Source organism: Heloderma suspectum, chromosome 11 (assembly GCF_057233095.1).
Source record: "Heloderma suspectum isolate Gila_16-S chromosome 11, 16-S_ref, whole genome shotgun sequence".
NCBI classification, from domain to species: domain Eukaryota; kingdom Metazoa; phylum Chordata; class Lepidosauria; order Squamata; family Helodermatidae; genus Heloderma; species Heloderma suspectum.
The window spans coordinates 6,250,284-6,266,255 of NC_139468.1; the positions used below are offsets into that span (position 1 = coordinate 6,250,284).

A 15,972-nucleotide genomic window follows, 5' to 3' on the forward strand; every position below is an offset into this window, starting at 1 on the left:
GCATGAACCACTTTGAGCACAAGGCCTGCATTCCTTTTCAGAGAAGCTTTCGAGGGCTGCATCCCAGCGGCATTTGGGGCCAAAGGCAGGATTTTCAGCCTGTATTATTTTGAAGCTCTTACTGTAACTAAGCCTTAGGAGAGGCATTTCAAGCTGTTAGAATGGGGAAAACAAATTGGTGCAAAAGCCAGGAACACTGGAGGGCTGGATTGGGACACTAGGTGGGGCAGATCTGGCCCAAAGGCCTGAAGTTCAACACCCCTGCTTTGTAGGAAAAAGAGCCCGGCTGGATCAGATCAAGGGTCCACCCATTCCATCATCCTGTGTCGACACTGGGCAATCAGATACCTCTGGGAAGCCCGCAGGTTGGACGGGAGGACAATAGCCCTCTCTCCTGCTGTTTATCCTCAGCAACTGGCACTCAGTATTGAGCTGCCTCTGAACCTGGAGGCTTCACATGGCTATCGTGGCATATGGCATCAACTAATGCTTCTTCCTACATCTGGCCCAGTGCTGGCTCTAGATTTTGGAGGGCCCTTGGGCAAGAAACCTTCAGTGGGCCCCTCCTTCAGTGAGTCCACTTTTTCACAACCATTGTCACCCGCTGCTCCTGTTCCTCAACCCCCTTCTCATCACTGCGACCACCTGCTTGCTTGGTAGGCAGAGAGCCGGGGAGCAAGCGGGCCGTGGCATCTGCTGCTCCTCCTCAGCACCGCCACCATTATCTGGGCCACAGTGAGAGGCAGGAGAACAAGGAGGTTGCAAAGGTGAAGAAGAGAAGCAACTCCAGGGGGGTCTTGCCACTGGGCCCCTACTGCGGTGTGGGCCCTCGGCAGGTGCCCCGCCATGCCTACCCGTGATGCCAGACCTGCTCTGGTCCCCATCAAATAAAGACTTCCAAGCCGCCCACCTGGTCGATGATGTTTGCGCTGAAGATGGCTTCTTCCATGTGCCGTTCATCGGACTTGATGACTGACCGGATGCTGTTTACCACGTGCCGCACCTCTGGGGGGAGGTTACAGTTCGAGTGTTCCAAAAATTTGGCCACCAGGACCTTCGTGTCCTTGTAGGTCTGCAGGTCCACCAAAGAGTGGGGCCGCTCTTTGCAGATCGTCTGCAAGGCCTTCGGCTTCTGAGAAAGTTCGGCTTTTGGGGGGTCCCTCGGCCTTCCGGCTGGCAAGACATGGTTTCCGGAGTCCTGACAAGCAGAGGCAGCCACATGAGGACCAGAGACAGGAACTAAAAATAAAAGGGGAGCGGAGGGGAAGGCAGAAAGGGAGCTTTAAAAATTATAGCTAATTTGGATGTAAGCAAAGCAAACTCATATTGTGTTCAGTTGTTAATCATCATCTGGGGCTATAGAAATGTTTTTTTACAGCATTATTATTGCCATAAATGTCCAGTGCCTGCCTTATCATACTGGTTTGGTATAATCACACTGTTTGGTATAATAGCTTACGCTATTTCACATGATCATGACTCACAAAGGGGGCACCGTGCATCGAAGAGGCAGTGAGATTGCTCCACTGGGCCCACCCCTGGTGTCATGTGGCTTCTCCAGCCCTGCCCCCAGTGTCCACACATGGAGCACGGACATCTTCAAAAGGGAGCCTATGCGCGTAGACCTCTACACTATTGGGTACCTTGTGTGATCCCACAAAAGCCTATGCTAAGCATGTACTGATTTTGTAAATGTATGGATTCCCAGGTGCCTTTCTTCCTATCATCTGCTCATTGACAGAATCCGATTTTTCCCAATTTCCTGAATTTGTGAAAATTCACATTTGTACAAATTTCCACGTGCAAAAATGTGCACCTCCCCATGTGCATTTTCATGCTTTAGCCTATGGGGGAAATGCACATTTCCGGCTGGTGTTTTTATTTTATTTTATATATTTTTCTACAACTAATTTTGTGCAAAATTCTGGAAAGTTTTTTTTTTTTTTTTAAACAGTCTGCAAGTCCATGGAATCTGTGCAATTTGGGAAAAGCTGGTCCGCTGAGGAACCCACAGGCCAGGTTCATCAAAATCTGAACTCATTTGATTCTGTTGCAGATTTCACAGAATCACAGAATCATCGAATAGTAGGGTTGGAAGGGGCCTACAAGGCCATCGAGTCCAACTCCCTGCTCACTGCAGGAATCCCAGTCAAAGCATCCCTGACAGATGGCTGTCCAGCCTCGTCTTGAGTTTCTCCAGTATGGGAGAGCCCACCACCTCCCGAGGTAATTGGTTCCATTGTCAGGATTTCTCCGACATCCTTAGCCTATGTGTGTAGGATTCCCTCTTAGAGGCATTTGAAGCTATGTGAGATGGGGGCAGGGCTGAGGAGGGGCTCCACTGACTCTTCAAAGCATGGAGCCCCCTGCACATGAGTAAGATGCAAAGGGGGCTTCTCTCTCTCTCTCTCTCTCTCATCTCTATTTTTTGCTGGTTCCAGAAGTGCTTCACAGGTCATTCTAGAGCAGGGGTCCCCAACCTGTGTCAATGGGCACATTTGAAATTTTGAGGGAGAGTTGTAGGTGCTCTCACAAAATGGCTGCCATGATGGGCATGGCTGGTCATAGAACACAGAATATCCCAGAAGGCAGACTGGTGAGACTTAAAGAAAAGTAACTTGCTCAAGGTCTTCAGTACAAGGCAAAGGTGGGGTCTGAGCTCCGGAATGCAAAACCACTCTTTGGAACCCAAATTAAGAAGTCGCTGGTGGGCAGAACATCACTTTGCAGCATGCCAGCCTTGCAGTAAATTACATCTTTTTTAATTAAAAAAAAATCTTAAGCAATATAATAAAAATCAGGAGGAGGAGAGAGCCTGGCAGGTACCAAGAGAGGTGGCTGTGGGCACATGGGCACATGCAGGCGCTACGGTGGAGACCCCACTTCTAGATTAAGCAAGAAACAGAAGCCAGGTTGGAGATGTGGTGCCAGCATGGTGTAGCAGGCACCAGTGCAGCCCAGTTACCTTTCTTGGTGCCCACCAACGTGCCATACCCCTCCCACTTATTTTTTAAAATTAACACCTTTTCTTAGAGGCAGCTGGCACTGCTGTGAACCAGGTTTCTCTTGGTACTGAAAACTGGGTTCAAAGGAGTTGCTTAGTGTGTTGGGGCTCAGACCCCACCTGTGCTTTGTACTCAGTCTTTTGGGCAGGTTCCTTATCCTTGGCCATGCCTCCCATGGCAGCCATTTTGTGGTGGTGCCCAGGACAGTTTCTCAAATTGCCAAATGTGCCCACAGCCCCCAAAAGGTTGCAGTCCCTTAGGTTAGAGTGTCAGACAAGAACTAGACAGACTCAGGTTCAAATAAGAGAGCTTTGGCTATTGGGCGGTATAGAAATAAATAAATAAATAAATAAATCCCCACTCAACCATGATGCTTACTGGATGAGCTTGGGCCAGGCACTGCTTCTCATCCTAACCTATTTCATAAGGTTGGTGTGAGGTCAAAATGGACTGGGTAGGAAGGGAACATATACACTGACCTGAACAACTTGAAGGAAAGGGAGAATAACATTTGAAACAAACAAACACATTTGAAAAAAATCTGCTCCCAAATCAATCAATGCGCCTGGGCCTTAAGATTCGACTCAGAAGCCCTTTGTGCCGTGCCATCATCATGAGCAAGCACAAGAGACTGGGCCTTCTCAATGGTGGCACCAGGATACAAATATAGTAAAAACAGCGACAAATAGTTAGGCAACAGGTTGTAAAGAGCTGTTGACCCATTTCCCAATGAAGCTGAGGGATGCATGCCCATCGCTATCTTGCTATACATTCCTTACCTTCTGTGGTAGATGAACATGACAAAGGGTCACTAGTGGATCGGATGATATTGGAAATCCTTCCTTTCCTTGTGCACTGTTGGGCTGTCTTCTCAGGGCAGCTGTGGGGCGAACTGCTTACATGCACTGAAGAGTGGGTGCAGCAAGTCTGTGGTGCGACTGGCTGGCTGAACACTCCGCAGCACATCTTCCGCGGCCTGGGCGGGGGCGTGGCTTTGCGCTCTCTGACCGAGCCCCGTGAGTCTCTCTCAGAGTGGCCAAAGTTCTCCGGGGAGCAGTCTGAGGAGCGGCTATGGGAGCAGGTCCCAAACTCCTTTCCATAAGGCCTGTCCGCAGAGGTTTGGCTGCGGCCGCTGACCTCGTGGTCTGGGGAACACGGAGAACGGGGCCTATGCAACCCGCAGCGGGCGCTGTAGTCCAAACTGGAGCAACTCCTGTTTCGAGCTCCTTTGTGGGTTGTTGTACTGGACAATGATAAGTCTGTGGAAAACAGGGACCCCTGGACTTCCAGGGAACAAAGGTCCTCCGAGGAGTCGGCATGATGATCAGGGATATCAGCAGCTTCGGAGGCCATCTCGGAAATGCTGTCAACCAAGGCTGGAAAACAGAGTAGAATTGCAAAGTCTTGCAAGGGTCATAACTGGTCACAGAGCTATTAGGTTTTACCGTGCTACCCTAAAATGCTAGAACTCAATGAAACAAAGGCTGAGGACTAGTGCCACAATTACCCATTTCTCACAGGTCACAAGATATTGAGAGGTTCACTGCTCCTGAATATTAAGGCGCCCAGCAGCCACTGAGAGATGTCTATGTCTAATCATTCTTTAAAGTCATCTAAGCTACTGGCCAAGAACATGTCCTGTGGCACTGAATGCCATAAATTAATTCTGTGTCGCGATAAGAAATACTATCTTTTGCCTGTCCTGAATCTACTACGAGTCAGCTTGTGGATGACCCAGAAGTTCTAGTATTCCGAGAGAGGGAGAAAAAGTTCTCTCGATCCACTTTCTCCACCTAATGCATGATTCTATACACCTCTGACATGTCCTTCCCTCTTTCCTCTCCCTCTTAACTTTTCTTTTACTCATGGTCTCCTTCCTGACATCCTGGACAGCCATGGTCAGTCTGTGGAGACCAACTTCCAGCAGCCTTGTGCTCTTCAGATGGCCTGGACTACAACTCCCATCATCCCTGGCCATGACAGGAGCTATAGTCCAACACTTCTGGAGAGTTCGAGGATGGGAAAGGATGATCTATACACAGAAGCATAGAGGAAAAGAATGTAAACAAAGCCCGAAGTCCTTGAAACAAGAAATACAGCCAGTGATATTTCAGTACAAAACTGAGGTGCAAAACAGATGTTACTTTAAATCCATATCTACCAACTACATCTTTTGTTCATTTAAACTCTGGAATGGATGCAGGGAGCCCATCCTGGATCTTAAAAGCCTGGATCTTAAAAGATCCAGGAGCCCATCCTGGATCTTAAAAGCCTGGATCTTAAAAGCCTCCGCCAACACTAGGTCCCCAATCTGGATAGGCCCCCGGCGCCTACTCTAGAGTAAAAATAAAAGGGGAAAAAAAGATGTAGATGCTAGATATGGATTTAAAGTAATGTCTGTTTTGGTGTTCAGAGGAATACAAGATAAATACAGTGACATACAGAACAGCAAATAGTCATTGGCAATAAGAAAATCTTCCTAGTTTTAATGTGCTAATTTAACACTTTTAAGTCCAAGAGGGAACCATAGTCTTGATGGAGTCCTAAACAAGTAGAATCAAACTTGCTGATGTGTTTCTAGTTCAGCAATTTCACACTGGAGTCTCCTTTGGAAGTTCTTATGCAGACTCTCAAGTCAGCATCAGAGTATCATGAGGGACTGAAATGTTCTACACTCATGCTGGCTGGGAATGAAGGAAACTGTAGTCCAACACATCTGGAAGGTGCCAGGTAGGGGAAGGCTGGTGTAGACAATATTGAGCTAGGTGGACCGACGTTCTCACTTGGTATAAGGCAGCTTCTTGTGGAGCGAACTCCTCTTTGATAGAACATTTCCTCTTGCCAGGGGAAAGAGAGGCCATCTTTTAAAGGGATACTTAGGAAGGGAAGCTCTCATCAAAGTTTTATGCCTGTTAGTACAAGGCAACCGAGATGGGTTCCTACCACCCTTTAACTAGGTGATTGAAAGATGTATGCAGAAGATTAAGTCACCTTTATCCCTCCCAGACAAAACACTGTGCATATCAGACAGCCTTTTGAGTGTAAAGCTTTGGTAATAATAGTAAAAAATAATAGTAAAAAGAAACCATCAAAAGAAAAACCCTGGCTTGCAACCATGTGTATTTCAAGTGATGGTTTTTATCTCTTCTGAAGAGATACACATGTTTTGTTATCAGCTTTTTGTTGGCTCTATTTCATTTCTCCCCCCTTCCCCTTCATTGCTAGAAATGGTTTTTAGAGAGAGAGAAAGAGAAGTATGTGAATGTCTCTCTCTCTCTCTGATGCATGCACAAACACACACACACACACACAGCCCTCCCAATCATTATCTGTTCCCCATGAAGCCCTCAATTCTGAATGGGTAGCCCTTGCTCTAGCCCTTGGGTGATTCATCATAGATCCCTTGCTTTAAGATAAGGAGAACAGCCATTTTGTTGCTGTTTCGTGATGAGACTCACAGATTCCCATTCATTTGGCTAGGAGGCAAAGATGAAAGTGGTGCTCTCCCTACAAACAAATCTGTCCTCTTCTAAGAGAAAAAGATGCAGGAGATGGGACCCCCCCACCCCCGGAAGCTAGTACACATTCCCCCACACTAAGGGCTGGTTGGCACATGCGTGTTCATCCTCTGACATGTGTGGTAGCAAGCAATGACTGGCATCTGTGAATGGGTCGCAGATATAATGCAACAGCTCGGACTTCCTAATTGCCTCTGACGCAGTGCTTTTCAGATCATACTTTCAGCTGCCAGCCACGGAGGGTACTGTTGTCACATAGACAGGAATCGCTGTGGGAATTAGCTCAAAGCAAATGCCGGAGCAATGCCAGAATTACCTTGGTTGCCAAAGCCTGCTGCAGTGTTCCTCTCACTCAGGCTGGACTCTGTGACTTGCTGGTTCATAGTGGTGACCTGTAAACCAAGACCCCCCGCAAAAATGTGCTAGTTCACCACAGCCCTTTGCCACCCCAAGAGCAGGAGTGAAAGCAAAATGCAAGGCAGATCTTAAGCAGTGGTTGATTGAACATAAGCAAATAACAACAGAAGAAGAGCCCGGATGGATCAGACCACAGGTGTATCTAGTTCAACGGCAAGTTACCTGGGAAGCCAAGCATAGGGATGTACGGATTTTGTTAAATCTGTTCCGTCTGTGTTTTGCAATTTGTCAGGTGCCTTTCATTCAGTCGTCCACTCATGGACACAATTGGATTTTTCCCAATTTCCCAAATTTGTGCAAATTAGTATCCGTGCAAGTTCGCACTTGTGAAAATGCACAAATCCCCTCCCCAAATGTGCGACTCCTCCCCAAATGTGCATTTTCATGCTTTAGCCTATGGGGGAAATGCACATTTTTGGCCGGTGTTTTTTAATTTGATGTATTTTTCTACGACTAAACTTGCATAAAATTCTGGAAAGTGAAAGCTCTGCTCCTGGGTGGCCACATTTAAGCAAGAGATAATTATAGCAGCCAACCAGGCCCAGAATTAACCATCAATCACCCAACACAAGTCCTGCTGCCATGTCAGCTTCGTGGGTGTTTGGGCCACTGCAAAAATCAAATCTGAGTCTTTCATGCCAAAGCTGTTAAGGAATGAGTTCTGAGTGCATGTTGAGGTGAAAATAGATACCTCAGCAGAAAGAGCGCACAAATTAGTTCCTGTCCCCAATATATGATTATGCTGGGGGCGGGGAAAGAAAAGGAGCAATCTAATAGCACTTGTGAATATGAGATCTGCACGAGAAACAAGGCAAAAAAAAAATCACCATAACTCAAAGGATTGCAAACCCCGCGAAGCAGAGTGCTATTTAAAAGGGTCGAATTGTGCCAGTCACAAAGAGTGCATTGATAGCATCACAGACATAGCTGGTTTAATAGCCGTCCCTTTCCATGAGTGGAGCGAGGGAGAACTGGTGCAACGTAGAGCAGCTTTCCCTGACCTGGTGTCCTCCAGGTATATGGGATTACAATGCCCATCATTCCCAGCCATCATGGCTATTGGCCCTGCTGGCTGCCGGTGATGGTCGTTGTAGTGCCAGGTTGGGGAAAGCTGACACAGAGGCTAAAAGGCTGAGCAACGAATGAGGAATAGAAGTCTCTCTTTCAAATCTCAATTCTGCCATAAAATTACTAGATCACCTTAGGGCCAAACTGGATAGGAACGTAGAAATGTGTCACTTGACACTGTGTTTTTTTTGTTTTTGTTTTGGAAAACTGTTAATAGCTGCTATGGGGCCCTTAAACTTTTCTCAGGCCTTCAGCATACAGGGATGTGTGTGTTTTCCTTTTTAAAAAGCTGTTTCCTCCCTGCCATGGCCCCATTGAAAAAACTGCCCCTCCAAGTTGCTGCTAGCCCATGGAAGGAAGCTATTATTGGTGCTAAAGAATACGCATGCTGCCTGTTCCTTTTTTCAAGGCATGGTTTCTTAATTGGTAATATTTCAATGCAAAATAAGGGAGCTGTTCCTTGAAATAAGGAATGAAGGGCAAGTCTTTAATAGTTAAAATTGGTGGGATGGGTGATAATTTTCACTGGGATTGTGTCTTGGGAGGAAAGAGTTAAACCCCTTTCCTATGTACTGTGGTACCAACCAAAATAATCTCTCCCCCTCTTGCCCCCACCCGGCAGTGAAGGAACCAAACCAATGCAACGCCATGTGATGCTTTTAGTCACATCATATGATGCTTTTAGCCCTTAGGCAAGACTATAGGTGCATTGAAATGCAATGCCAAACCAGAATGATATTTTGGCTTCCTCCTCCCCAAGTATGCTACAATTAGCAACTTCCAATGGCAGTTTGCAGCAAACCATAGTTTACCATTTCATCTAAACAGCCAAACTGTGGCTTGCACATACCTGCAAACCATCCCTCAGGAGATGGGAGCAGCAAAAGAAGGGCTTTTCCAGGTGACCTCAAAAAATGGCTGTGATTGTAGGGGTTCCTACTGGGCCCTTGTGCCACTGCCATTCATTTCGATGGGAGTTGCCCATGAGAACATCCCAGTGCATTGTGTCTTGTAGGTGAGCTCGGCATCTCACTCCACCACCCATAATGGCACCCAGTATGGCTGCCTGACCTGGCCTGAGGGGTAAGGCTGCCCCAAGAATGGGTGAAATTCCGTCCTCTGACATCAAAGAGCAACAGATGGTGCTGATGCCACAACAATTTGCTCACATACTCCCTGGAATGCTGGTGGCATTGAAAGAGAGCCATCAAGCTGTTAGAACAGCTCAGGAAATAATACCCTGAAGGTTATGTTTTCTGCAACACGTCACAATTATTTGCCATTGCTGCCATTGGCCCTGCCTTTCAACACATCCTAGGAGTTTCATGGCCCGGGAAGCAAACTGTGAAAACTACCATTACAGAATTCACCACTGGCATGGACAGCCGTGGGAAATCACACCCCGAAGAAACCTCTGGTGCGAATGCTGGCGCTTCCTGTGCTGGTTAAAACAGCCGTGTTCCTTTGACAGAAAAGCTTTCAAATGTTAATCGCCCACAAATATAAATGACAGTGCTCGCCAGAAGCATTAACAAGGTGTTGTAAATAGGATAATGGCTCCCAGCAGCTTTTACGTAGCCCTGAAATTACCACTATTGAAAAGTCTAGTTTACTTTCTTAACAGCCGGCAACCTTTAGTTTTATTCTATTTCAGCAACTAGGGCAATATTCGGCAGAATGCAGGAATGAGAGGCCAAGTCACTCTCCCAGCAATCTACATCCCAGTCTTTCATCCTAAGTGGGATCCTAAAAACCATTCAAATACCACTGGGTCTGTTATTAAGCAAAGAGAGGAGGCTGCCTTAGGCAGCTGAAAAGGCAGCAAATTGTGTTTTTTTTTAAATTATTATTCTATTTTTACTACACCAAATGAAGAGAGACATTCATGGGATTTTCTGCCTCAGGTGCCAAAGTAACTTGAGCCTTCAGTATTATGCGCCATGAGAAGGGTGTGTGTGTGTGTGTGTGTGTGTATGCCATTCCTTGCCCCAGTTCAGGAGTAACATGCATTAAGAAAGCCCTGAAAAGCCTTCAAGGTACCTTAAAAACCCAGTAAAAGTTATGTCTATATCTATATCTATATCTAATACACATACATATACATATACACTAAAAACACTGATTAAAAAGGCAGATATTAAATATTAGTCAAATCTCAGGCAAATAGGATGGAATAGCAACAAAACTAGTAGGCAAACATGTATAGGGAGAGAATTCTACAGTAAGGGGGCCATCACTGAAAAAGTGCTGTTGCTGGTAACCCCTGCCTGACCTCCAAAGGCACGGGCACCTAGAGAATGGGCTCAGGTGAAGAATTGAACAGTAGGCAGGTTCATATGGAAGGAGGAGGTTCTTCAGATAACTAAGTTCCAGAAATATGTGTGGATACATACTGCAATATTTTGTTGCAGGTCTGATTTGTTCTTACCCTGTTCTAGAATTAAGCTTTGGAATTTTTTAAAAAGTGAGCCCGGGCACTAATTAAGCCCTATGGCTTTTGGAATATTTGTGAATCCATCAAGAAATAAATATGCACAGGGGAAAAAAGAAATTATTCTGGAACTGAGAAGCCACTTAGGTTCTCCAGCAAAGACCCATAAGCAGCAAGTCAGTTTCCTGCTGTATTTGCATGCAGGATTCTTTTTTTAAAGTTCTGTGTGGATTTTCAAATTCCAGCGTAAGATATTCCATGCTTATGTACCCTGCTGCAGAATTTGGTGTTGAGAGATGGTCCTTTATTTGGATTACTGCTTGTTTGGGCTTGCCTCAGGGCAAGATGGCTGGAGGCTCAGCTTTCAAGATCCTTTAAGAACAACCTCTTGGCTGAACACTGTGCAGCTTTTTAATTAAGTGAAGTAGTTCTCTGCCTTCTTACAAGGGTTCTGTGTAGCCCAAAGCAGGCTTCCCTTACCTGATGCCCTCCAGTTGTTTTGGACTTCAACTCACATCAGTCCCAGCCAACATGGCCAATGGGACTTGTGGTCCAAAACATCTGGAGTGTACTAGGTTGTGGAAATCTGGCCCAGAGGGATTTGGAGATGGGGCAGATGATCTTCAAAAGAATTTCAAGTTGATTAATGACCTGCCTTTAAGCTAATTAATATATCAATACAGGCTTCAGTCCTACACATATTTACCTAGTCCCACTAAACTGAATGGGGCTTACTTCTGAGTAGATATGTGTAGGATTGCATTGCTAATTTGACTAAACATTGACGTGCCCAGTATCTTGATATAGGTGCCTTTTTGAGGCACTGAACAAAAGGTAAAGCAACAACAAAAAAACATTCTTTCAAGGGTCCCCAACCTTTCTGAGCCGCTGGGCACATGTCGAATTTTGAGTGTTGTGGGCGTGCTCACAAAATGGCTGCCCTGGGGGCACCTTGCCCATTCATAAAATGGTTGCCATGGTGGGCACTGGCTGGTCACAAAACACTCATTTCCCAGAAGGCAAACTGGCGAGACTAAAAGTAACTTGCTCAAGAACGTACGTATAAAACCAAGATGGAGACTGAGCTCCAAAGCAGGAAACCACGCTTTTGAGCCCAAATACAGATGGTGCTGGAGGGCAGCACTTCATTTTGCAGCATGCCAGGCTCAAAGCTACTTTTTAGAAAATTAAAACAAATCTTAAGAAATAAGATAAAAATCAGGAGGGGCAAAGAGGTGTCGATGGGTACACTGGTGCCCATGAGCACCATCTTGGAGATGCCAGACTCACTGGGTTGGCTTCGAAAGTCTGGATCCATGAACAGAAGGAAAATACTTGCTAGCAAGAGTTCAAGCCCCAGTGCTATAACATTTTGGTATATTTATTAATTTATTTAGAGTGTTTGCATACTCCTTCTCAACACAAAAAATGTCTCAAATAGGTTTTTGTTTTAGAGACTATGATTGGACAACAATTAAAACATTCTATAACACCTTAATTCCAAAGTTTCCACTACAGCCTGTCTGCCTGGATCCCGGTGATTGTTAGGAGAAAAGCCCATCTTATTTATTTTATTTGAAGTGTGTTCAAATAAACTCAGCCAAAAAAACTCCCACAGCAGCTTACTTAGGATCAGTTAAACAGGATGCAAATATCTTGAATACTTTTTATTTCATTCTATTTCTATTTCATTCAGTGGATAAAAAAACAAGCAGAAACAAATAGCCTTAAGGTGTTGGTTTGTTTTTTTTTTAAAAATCCTTCCAAACTGTTTCAAACTGGTCTCTACCACCATTTAAATTAATCACACTTTTTGACCAATTAAACCAATTAAGACATTCAGCCATTAAAAAATCAGCACATTTAAAAATAACCAGTAATCCTCATGCAGGGAACTTTAACTGTGACTTTTTAAGTCTTTAAAATGCAAACTTTAAAAATGCTGCATCATACTGCAAGCCACAGTCATGCGCTACCAGCCGAATCCATATCACTCAAAGCCAAATGCTGTGGCATTTTTCAAGGATACAAAGCCCAGGTCCTTTATACACCCAGCTATGATTATATAATAAAAAGTGTGTGTCGCAAGGATCAAACATTTAGGAAACTCTGCTATGCAGTTCCAGCACCGTAGCAGAACACTGCAGGCTTTCTTGGAATCTTTGTCCCAACCGTGCCACAAACACATCAGGAGCTCAGTAAATAACCTTTTAGGAGTGAGATGGTCTACATTTGCTGCTCAGCAAAGAACCTGCCCCCAACCCCAGTCATTTTCCAGTTTCACAGTTACTACGTGCTGGCATAAATCAGAGGCTGATGTTATAAAGGGGCCATTCCTACTGCCTCCTGTCAGTGGGCCAAGCAAGCAAGCAAGCAAGCAAGCAAGCAAAGATTTAAGCAAACCTGTCTGCGGAGTTAAGAAGGTCTGCTGGAATGTCTGGCTGGCAACTCAATGCCCAGCATTAAACACCCTCCCCTGCTGCTCACTGCATAAAACTTTTAAGCAGCGTTTTCTGGGGCAAGGACATCCCCCATGGCAATTTCATCTGCTCATTCCTAAATCTACATCTTTTGAAATTTATTATTTATTTAGAAGTTTTGTATACCACTCATAGGGAAGGACAGGTTTTCTTAAATCTGTTCCATCTGTGTTTCACAACTTGTCAGGCGTCTTTCGTTTTATCGTCCTCTCATTGACGGAATCAGATTTTTTAAAAGGATGTACAAGAATTTCATTCCACTTGCGCAAATACGCGTCAGTGCAAGTGCACACTAGAGCTATTGCACACTTGCAAAACTGAGCTCTAGCACTGATGCCCACTAGCGCTAATGTGAGTTTGTTCAAATCCCCCCCAAAGTTAAAAATGGCCTGCAAGTCCACAGAATCCATGTGACTCTGAAAAAGCCAATCCACTGCAGAATCCACAGGACGGATTCATGGAGATCTGAACTCATCTGAATCCATTGTGGATTTCTCTGACATCCCTAACCAGTCTACATTGAATAAAGGATCTGAGTGGTAAAAAAAGGGGTAAAGAGGGGGGAGGCTATTGGAAAATTGTGCCAATAAAACTATGGGAAATTGGGGTAGGCTTGGTTAAATAAAATGTCTTCAGCAAGTGCTGAAAACAAAACAACGTCGCTGCCTCCCTGACATCGACAGGCAGAGAGTTCCATAGAGAGGGAGCCAATACACTGAAGGCTCTGCTCTGAGTGGACTCCAGTCAGACTGCAGGTCCATGCAGAACCACCAGGAGTGCCTCATCTGATGACCTCAGGGACCAAGCAAGCTCGTAAGGGAAAAGGCGCTCTCTCAGATATCCTGGTCTCAAGTTGTTCAGGGCTTTTTCTGTCCCTGAATATAAACTGATTGTCAGAAGAGTTATTTGTTTCATAATCTATATCAACGTGGACTCTTGCCACACTTCGCATGCTGTAAGGGGTCATAGATCATAGAATCATAGGGGTGGAAGGGGCCTACAAGACCCTGGAGTCCAACCCCCTGCTCAATGCAAGAAGCCTGATTCCCAGGCAGTCTCCCAACCAAATACTAAGCGGGGCTGACTCTGCTTAGCCTCCGAGACCAGAGGAGATCAGGCACATCCAGCCCTAAGGGGGACCTGGTCTTTGCTTAGCTACTATAGGGCCAGGCAGTCCTCAGGCTAATTTATACAAGGCGCTCTCCTGGGCAAGCAAGACAAATTGGAATGAACAGGAACTATGCAAGAGCAGAACCTGTGGCTTGCTCTCCCCCAAAACCGGCATTTGAGGTTAGACTACTTCTAAAGCTGGATGTTCCATTTAGCTATCATGGCTAATAGCTGTTGATACATCTCCTCTTCCTCCATGGATCCAGCTGACACTTTTCTCAAAGTCATCTAACTAGCAGCCATCACCCCACCAGCTTTGCATGAGAAAGGTCCCAGGTTTGATTCCTGGCATCTCCAGGTAGATCTGAAAAAAACACCTCCTGCCTGAAACCCTGGAGAGTGGCTGCTGCCAGTCGGTGAGGACAATACTGGGCTAGATGGACCCAGGGTCTGACTCGGTATAAGGCATCTTCCAGTTCCATTTTGTGGCAGTGAAATTCATAAGTCAGTCTTCACTGACGTGTTGCCTTCCAAGTGCTTTGGACTACAACCCCATTGGCATGGCTAATGGTCAGGGGTGATGGGAGTTGTAATCCAGATGGCACCAGGCTGGGAAGGCTGCCCTACGTTAGTGACGAATTGTATGAAATAGTACTTTGATCGATCGATCAGTTCATTACATTTCTATGCTGCCCAATGGCCAAAGCTCTTTTTTGTCTGCTACCAATCAATTCCACAGAGTGATCCTGAGTTTTCGTACAATGCATATCAGAGACAGGGGGTAGCATTTTGCCTTTTGTAAATGGAATTACTCTTAGGGAAAGGTGTTCTTTACATGGAGCATATGGTTTGACTTCTATACAAATTTATTTCATTAGAAAATGTTATGTTCAGCTGTGACTTCTGGAAATGTATCCCGGAGTAAGTGAATGCCTTCCTGTTATTACTGCCGCTTTCTGTTCTTGTGTGTTTTTCAGGTCTTGCTATTTCTATGGCTGGTTGTTGTTTTCCTAAGAACTGTTTTATGAAGGTCGTGTTTAGCCTTGAGGGTTCTATTGTAAGATGGAAAGCAGGATATCAACGTTTTCATAAAAGAAAACAAGTACATAAATAGGCAGAAGATGTATTGTCATCAATAAGATATAGTACCACTGTGAAATTCCTGGCTGAAGCCGAATTTCTCCTCAACATCCACTTCCCCCTTCTCTCCAGGGAAGGAGGATTCAGTTTCCATATACAAATTCTTTGCCCTGTGGGATGCTCCCCCCCCCTCCCCAGCAATAGCTCAACATTCTTCGACTTTGTGTGTGACCTTTACTAAAATGCTATTATGCAACCGAGTGCCCAAGCAGAACTTGGAATCCAGGGGAATGCAGATATATAGCTTGAAATCCCGAGGTACAGTCTGGAAAAGGTAAACAAGAGGCAATGGACCGAGAAAAAATAATCTGTCTGAAGAACATGGAAGTATCCCAGAACTCAGGCTTAATTTTCTTAAAAAAAAAGAAAAAGTTATTGTCTTTAAGTTGCTCTTTCACTTTAAGTTGCTGTTTCCAAGATATCTGACAAAGATATCATACCCAGACTCTTCTCCTTCCTCTTCCAAAGCCCAGGCTGAGAGTCCAACCCATCTTATACAGGGTGTGATTTAGGGACCTTTATAAATACACACTGCAGCATGGGTGCTACTTCCAGTATCAGGGGCAGTAGGCCTATGTACACCAGTTGCTGGGGAACATGGGCAGGAGAGTGCTGTTGCCCTCATGTCCTGCTTGTGGGTTTCACACTGTGAAACAGAATGCTGTGTGAACAGAATGCTGGACTAGATGGACCCTTGGTCTGATCCAGCATGGCTCTTATGTTCCCCATGGTGCAATTCCAGGCCTCTGGGAAGAGTGTCATGAATTAAATAATGTAAAAACATGAGAGGGTCCATTTAGTCC

The 15,972-nt window shown here is 45.3% G+C and overlaps 1 protein-coding gene across 1 annotated transcript in view; it reads right to left on the minus strand.

Moving 5' to 3' along the window:
• Positions 1-15,972, minus strand: part of ENTREP2 (endosomal transmembrane epsin interactor 2) — a 205,007-nt gene that overhangs the window by 4,839 nt on the left and 184,196 nt on the right. The window contains exons 7-9 of the mRNA XM_084816401.1: positions 6,840-6,915; positions 3,785-4,381; positions 911-1,239 (exon numbers count right to left, since the gene is read on the minus strand). Coding sequence (XP_084672527.1) covers positions 911-1,239; positions 3,785-4,381; positions 6,840-6,915 — 1,002 coding nt within the window. The remainder of the gene's footprint in view (positions 1-910; positions 1,240-3,784; positions 4,382-6,839; positions 6,916-15,972) is intronic.